Genomic DNA, 7,841 nt, shown 5'->3' with positions numbered 1-7,841 from the left:
GGCGTGCATGCAAAGCGACAGAAGAATACAATGCAATGAGGACTTCAATGCTGGCTGCTGATAAGGACTGGTGGTGCATCTTATAGAGATCAGTTGCAACCTGTGATCAGAGCATGAAAAGACACTCAGTTTAGAGGTGAAACCTAAACATTTTTGCCAGAAATTCAAGTGTCAGAAGACTTAACTACCATTTTGACCCTTAAAATTAATCTATTAACAAATTAGTCCTTAAAAACTAAAAAGATGTTTTACTAGTTTGGTACCTAAGTGATTACTTTGTCACTACTTTAGTGGACTGCTTTAGTGTTAACAAAAGATATTTTATTGATTAATTCGTCACCAAATTGCAGGAGAAAAACATCAAAAGAATCATCAGTCCAACTTCTTACATCTAAGTTGACGGATGGAGATGGACAATGGACTAAAGGAGTGAAGGTTCTTGTCTCTCTTCCTTCATGAGGGTGTCTCAAGCCAAAGAAGATAAAAATAATTAAAAACAAAGAAAAACTTCACTGAGGCACACTAACCAATCCCATATCTAAAACAAAACTTCATAAGAGGCTAAAAGACAATGTGATTTGGGATAAGATTGGGTGATTATCCACTTAATAAAGACTTGAAAGCTTCAATTAAGGGACATATACAAATCACTGAAAACTGTATTGTAAGGGTCCTAAATTCAATTTTACAGGGAAAAATTGAATACTAGTTAGCACATAATCACACTACTTAGCATAAAATATTGGTTAGCAGATAATCACAGAGATGCTGAAGAATAGAAAGTGAAAGAACGAATCAGTGGGATAGATAAAATTCAACCTAGTTCACGTGATAAGCAGTTTTCATGACAAAGCCTAAGAAAAATGAGAAAAGGAACATGAAGAAAAATATGGGAGAAAACATAAAAGGAAGAGGACCTAATCTCTGGATGTAAATGAATATAATCTTGGAGGAAATTTGGTCCTTACAGTTTAGATGTCCCATGGTCATGCTTTAAATGCTTTGACACTTTTAGGTTAAGTACAAGAAAGGAAAGAAATAAACCTGTAAAATAAGTAGCTGCATAGCAATATGATTCTTCATTCTTGACACAACATAGGTGGCTGTTTGCAGATTGTCATCACCAAACTCATCATTTGTCAGTTCATGATCAGAAGACCACTCCATGTCAGCATAGGTTCGTGAAATATTGGGCACCCCAATATTATCCATGGTTCTCAAGACCTTCATGAATCCGGGCACTGCTGATATAGCTGCATCTTTCAAACATAAAAATATCTCTTTCCACTCTTCTTCCGAAAATCTGCTACCCAGGTCACTAGTGAGGCGCATTAGTCCAGCAACTCCAGTACTAGCTGGACCCTGAACAGGACTTCTAATGAACCCAGTAAGTACTGAAACCACACCTGGTAGCTGAGACCTCACAATATCGAAAAAGGTGACAAATAAATCTATTAAACATTCTGCAGCTACTGAAGAAGTCTCAGAATCCCATGTGCTTCCTTCAGGATGTATAGACGCTGAAGAATCTGAACAACTACTCTCTTGTAGACTTACATCTCTCTTTCCTGATGCTGAATTATATACAGGGAAAATAACAGAGTAGAAAATGCTGTTCCAAAATGTGCGTGAGAATAAATGACCATGATCCTTCAGAATGTTAAAAAGCACCTCCAATGAACTCTTTCTGATAGCTGATCTTGGATCCGATGTTAGTTTTGACAGCCCTGTGAATAAAGTATTAACCTCAAACTGGATAAGATAGACAAGATTTAGGGAGGGAAAAACCCTCTCTTATCCTAATTCATAAACATATGGTTTATCACATTAAGTCGCAAATCATGCTGAAATGACAATCATGTTTGTATTTTTTACACCGACTGAAACCTTAAGATATTTTCTTTACTGTCCATTAGGCATGGCAGTCTAACCATTATACTAAATATCTTAGCATCTAAAGACATATTACCTGATAGCAAAGGATTCCAAAAAGATGCATGATCATCTTTATCAGTTAAACCCTGCACATCTGAAACACAATTTGCAACTACAACTACTGTGCCATCAACACTCCCCGTCTTATTGCAAACAAGTCCTCCATCAGCAAGTCTGACGGCACAGAAGCGAAGAAAAGCAATTGCATTGAGGCTAACATCACTATTGAATCGGCTATTTGTAAATGTCAAAAGGCATCGTACACAATCGGTGAAAGTCGTTGTTTCTGTCTCAGTGATATAAGGGAAAAATTCTCGCACTATTTTCTCCATTGTCTCAAATGCTAACAATACAATATTCTTCTGCTCATCTGCTGCAGCAGCTGTAAAAACCTGAGAATCAAACACACTGCATTAGAAGTAAATTATTGTTCAAGGTTTCAATTTTCAGATTCTTTAAAGATAATAAGATGATAAAAACTAGTTAAAAACAGAATGAACACACAATCTTAGTATCCCATCAAATTGTTAATAGAATGGCATTTATTGTGTGTTCATTCTGTTTTTAACTAATTTTTTCAATGGAACAAATTCAAAAGTTGAGTATTAAGATTCACACCACGAAGATCATAGATATGGGACTTTCACCTTCTAACTTGCCAAGACAAAAAGGAATATGAGATGTTGCAATTAGCACAGGACATAGCCAACAAGAAATTATGAATAAACTCATCTATGTTTTTCCTCCTTTTTTTCACCCAAAAAGAAAAAGGAAGAAGAAAGAAAACAAAAGTATAGAAGAGGAAATTAAAAAAAAAAACAAAGAAAAAGAAAAAAAGTCACCCGTTTAGCAGTGAATTGTTCTTTTTCTCCTGAAAGAATAAGAAACTACGCCTTCCTTTGGTCAATAAACAAAAACAATTTCTTATTTGAAATACCTGACAGTTTCAGGCTTCAATTTTCTATATATCATGAACGATTTTCCCAACCATCAGAAGAAGCCTATTGTTGGACCTGAAGTGTTTACAATCCACACGCCAACATATCTTCATGTTGAAATTTAATTTTTATTCAGATAAAACGGGAGTAACAAGGATTGAACCAAAGCAAATCACTTCTTTGCAACCCTGTTATAATTCATGGATTTTTTCTCCTAAGGCTTATACTGTTTGATAGGGGAGTTAAAGAGTTTTATATCTATCAATCAAAAACAATGAGAGAGAGAGAGAGAGAGGCAGGGAGAAGAAGACAACATAAACATACCATAAAAACACTTTTCCAGCCGGATTTCACGTTACTGACACGACTAAGGACCATCTGTGAAATACATCTAACTATCAATTCTCTAATTTCTGCAGAATTGCTTTTCTGCATGACAATCACAAAAGGTCTCAGAAATTCATTCTGGAAGTTATAATTAGCCAGTTCCTCGCGCTCCAAAAATTTCATTGCTAGTTGTCGCAGTGAGTCCATCGCAAATATTGCAACTGATAAGTTGTCAGACAATCCAACTGAGACAAAGAAATCTGAGAGCACATTCCAAATGCGAGACCACACTAATCTGATGCGGTTCATATTATAGTGCCTGCCAATGTAACCATGTTCTAGTCATGACATCAAAATTAAGTTAAATCCTCATCAGAACTTTAGCCACAGTTGTGCTAATGATCAACTTAAGAAATACAATTGAAAGCTACGGAAAAAGAAAGATACATGTTTATAACATGAACTGGAGTAAATAGCAACCCCTTGTTTGAGATCTAACGAAACCAACAAAAGAGTCCCCTTTCTGGAAAATGATTTCCCTCATTTTCACAAGAACAGATTTAACAATGAACATAAATATGTGTTGTTAAAATTCAGCCAAAAGTAGTTGGTTGCACCCGTGGATGTGAATTGTGGCCAATGGGTTTGAGTTTTAAATTTGTCAATCTTGCCTCACCTAAAACACAATTAAGCCGAAATCCAACAAGCAATTGCCAAGACATAAAGTCAAGAGTTTAGTCCTGGTCACCCCCTATTATTGTAGAAAAGCAGGCTGTACATTGTCTGTATCTCGCCTCGCTCTCTTCTTGTCAGTTCTTTATTTATTTTAGATTATTAAACTAGAGGTTAACTGAAAGAATCGTTGTGTATGACAATTGACAAGGTAATCAATAAGAGCATACAGGACAGCCTATGCAATCTGTCATATATGACAACCTACAAAACAAAGGAAATAAAATGAAGGCAACAAATCCATCCAGTTTATCTGCATATGAAAATTAGCATACATGTGCAGAGCAACAGAGAACAGTCATGAACACAATCCTACCCAGCATACCATGGGCAAAGATTATTCCCACCGACAAAATACAGAATAGGACCTCAAGAACCTACCATGCTAAAAAAATTTGGCTATCATGTTTTAAGAGAAATGAAGGCATTAAAATGATTAAGGGGGAAGGGGCGTTTTGGCATGAATTGCTGGCTTCAACTAAGAAAGACAGAGTTGTGTATCAGCTCTGCTTGTTTTCTCTTTATGTATTTCTATATTCCTTCTGTTTTTTATCTAGTGGGCAGTGTTTTCCCTTGAAAGTATTGCTTCTATATTATTAATACCAATTCAAGAAAGCAAAACGATTCACAGTGTATAAATTATATGATTTATATTCACACATCAAATGTAGCAATTTCCACCATTTTATGAAAGAAACTTACGCAATTTCTACTATTTTAGTTAGGCCAAAAACACGGGGATCTGTTGGAGACTGTAGTTCTGATAAGGAAACTTTACAAAGAGCTTTCACAAAGGCCACTATTGCTTCACCATTCAACCGTTGACTATGAGCAAACACATGATTCAATTCAAAGTTGCCAATCTGGTCCAGCAGATTCAAGTTTGAAATGAAATTCTGAATCTGTTCTGGTGTTACCAGTGCAGAAGCACTGACTCCAACACTTGTGCTGTCATATGAACTACCACGAACAACAGCAACCATGGCCGGATTCTGGAGAGTTCCTTTCTTAAAAGAAGAGAAACCTAATGTCTTCGGAGTTTTTTCTTCTGTTTCAAAATTAGATGAAGTGAAGAAGGTTGCATCACTATGGGCACCCTCACCTAACAATTGCAAATGCTCAACTCGGGAGAGGCAAGTTAATATGTGTTCCCATGCTTCATGCAGATAATCCCCATCTTCAATGGCAATTGATATTATTGCCTGCAGAACATTAAGATGCAGAAGATATTAAAGTTACACATGGTAAATCCAAAAGATGAAGTATCTCTCACATTCTATTTTCCATAAAAAGATTAGTCAAATCAAAGGGACCCAACCATCACCATTTTCCTCATAGATGCACAATATCATCAGAAAGATGCTAAAATATGATGTCCAAAAAAAGATATTGTTGTTATACACGAGGAAGGAGAATACAAATAAAGTGATGGCCAAATTAAAAGCAATTACCTTGACAGCATCAACATTTTTCTGTTTCATATCTGCAGCACAGTGCAGATAAGTAAATTTAGCAACTGATGTAACAAAGGCATCTCTTTGAGTCTGCATTCCCATCATGGCAGTAATATGCACAGCATGTCGGAATCCCTGTAAGCATTGAGTAGTAGCTAGCTTGTCATCACTCTGGTCAAGTGTTACACTAAATGCAGCCAGCATAGGCCCCCAACAGACTTCCACCATAAACCTCAAGATGGCAACATCCGTGACAACATGATAAGCTGATCTGCAAATAAACAGTAAATATAAATGACTAACAATGGAAATGCATAGAATACACATCACATTACTTATTCCATATGTTTTTACAGGGAAAAAAACCAAAGTTAGCATAGACGAAAACAGAACACATTCAAGACAGTGTGTGTCTAGTAGAGCTAGCTTTACACTTGGACCAAAACCGGAAGGAAAAAAAATTACAAAGTCTGAACATCGGTATGTCTTAGCTTACTCTGATTTTCCTGAATTTGATTTAAACTGCTCTTGTATGTGCCGAATGAGAAGCCCATTTGCACCCACTGCTTTTTCCTCATTCTGTTTCCAGTTTACAAGATTGAGAATACCATCCAGTCCCAACAATCTATTGAAGCTATTTGCCTGTTTACTCTGAGGTGCAGAGGAATCAGCATTCATTTTGATTTCGTTCTTAACAATTTGTTCGTAAAGGGAACCAAGATATTCTTCTGGTAAATCTTTTCCATCATCTATTCCTCGATTATTTCGGATAAAATCAGCCTTTGTCATCTGGAAGGTAATCAATACATAATAACAAAAAATCCACGTCAAAATCATACTCACCATTGTAGGATCACAAACTAGGCAACAGATCATACAATGTAAATTGTGTAGAAGAATTATAAGCAATCAAATTTAGTCAAGAGTTATTCATAAATTGAAGCTACATATAATTGCTCAACTCATCATTTTCCATGAATTCCGGAACACAAACGCCAGAATTCACCATAATTACCACCCACCTAAATAAGAATGGAAAAGAAATGGCAAGAAACCGTTGTGTTTTCAAAGTTGTATTCAGAATTAATACATATACATCTCATTGCATTCAGAGGATAATGTTCCATGGAAAACTTATTAAATTCAATATTCATCAGTAAAATAATTTTAAAAAGGATGGTTTGGGATTAAATTATCAAACCCACAATGGACACAAGATATGTAACAAATTTGGTTCTCTGTGACTCTCTGTTGAGCCAAGACAAAATAAAAGATTCAGCAAGGCCAAACCTTATCTTTCACCATATTATTATGAGCATCTGTATTAAGCATTATCACAGAGTAAGCAAGAACGTAAGCAGTATCTGCACTGCTAAACGAACTAGGGCTGCATTTACAATAGCGCTCGGCAAACTTCTCCATGATGCGATCAATTTTCTGTGCCTCACCGGGAAGTCTGAAGCCCCTAAGGAAAAACCGTATAGCTTCACCAAAATCCATCCCATTGAAGTTAAAAGAATCTACATAAGCATGCATTACTTTTAGACAAAACTCCTCTCTTTCTCCCAAATAGTCCCCAATCTTGGTCTCATCAAGGCCAGCAGTATTCTTCAGGAAAAAAGCCACTTCTTCAGGTGAGCGACCAATCTTTTTGTTGCTTGTCAAAAATTCAATACCCTTGGAAGGTTTTCTATTAAAAAGTGATATACCTTTCTGCATTAACCCAGAAAAAGCATCAGCGCAGAAAATAGTAAATTTTATGTATCAAATCAAGCATGGAGCACTTAACACTATTCAATCATAACCATTAAATTTTCGCAAGAGTACTTGTCATCCTATGAGACAACCTGAAGTTCAATTTTATATGCCCGGCGCTGCTCTAGTGCAGCAGCATCTGAAAATTCAGAATTTACATCAGGATGTAGCTCATGGTCAGAAGCATTCCCTTCTTCACCATTTAGTGGTAGATGATGCTCTGGTGTACCATTGCACTCAGAGATTTTTGGTAGATATAAATCTCCTATCCTTGTTTGCTGGTCCATCCAAGCCCCCATCGACTTAGTGATGCTGACCAAGCATTTCACAGATTCATGTCGGAAAGTTATATCCTGCACTGGAGACAAAGCTGTGGTTGAACCTGTGGGTGGCCCCAATGCAGTTTTAAGAAGGCCATTGACAATCCTGCAAATATCTGATTGAATTATAAGAGTTTAAATACTAAATAAAGATGCAGAAATCACAAGAATATACATGAATGTTTTCTAGATTCATAATGCGGATCCCAAAAAAGGCTCTAGCTTAAGAAAGAGAGTACTCCAAATATAACATGTAAGCAAACTTCTTAATAAGAATATAATACGTAACCAAACTTCTTAATAAGAATGCATTTGAACCCTAAAACCACGCTACGGCTCCAAACCAAGGCATCTGCCTCTTTCTAATCCTTGAAGAGGAA

At 36.4% G+C, this 7,841-nt stretch overlaps 1 protein-coding gene across 1 annotated transcript in view; it reads right to left on the bottom strand.

Annotated features, from left to right (window-relative positions):
* LOC107496133 (brefeldin A-inhibited guanine nucleotide-exchange protein 1) overlaps nucleotides 1-7,841 on the bottom strand; it is a gene marked incomplete in the record, with an annotated part of 10,595 nt that overhangs the window by 724 nt on the left and 2,030 nt on the right. The window contains 9 exon segments of the mRNA XM_016117326.3: nucleotides 1-100; nucleotides 1,045-1,727; nucleotides 1,970-2,327; nucleotides 3,198-3,519; nucleotides 4,635-5,134; nucleotides 5,384-5,657; nucleotides 5,883-6,175; nucleotides 6,677-7,099; nucleotides 7,234-7,567. Coding sequence (XP_015972812.1) covers nucleotides 1-100; nucleotides 1,045-1,727; nucleotides 1,970-2,327; nucleotides 3,198-3,519; nucleotides 4,635-5,134; nucleotides 5,384-5,657; nucleotides 5,883-6,175; nucleotides 6,677-7,099; nucleotides 7,234-7,567 — 3,287 coding nt within the window.

Source organism: Arachis duranensis, chromosome 7 (assembly GCF_000817695.3).
Source record: "Arachis duranensis cultivar V14167 chromosome 7, aradu.V14167.gnm2.J7QH, whole genome shotgun sequence".
Lineage (NCBI taxonomy): Eukaryota > Viridiplantae > Streptophyta > Magnoliopsida > Fabales > Fabaceae > Arachis > Arachis duranensis.
This window is presented reverse-complemented; position numbering and strand designations above follow the sequence as displayed.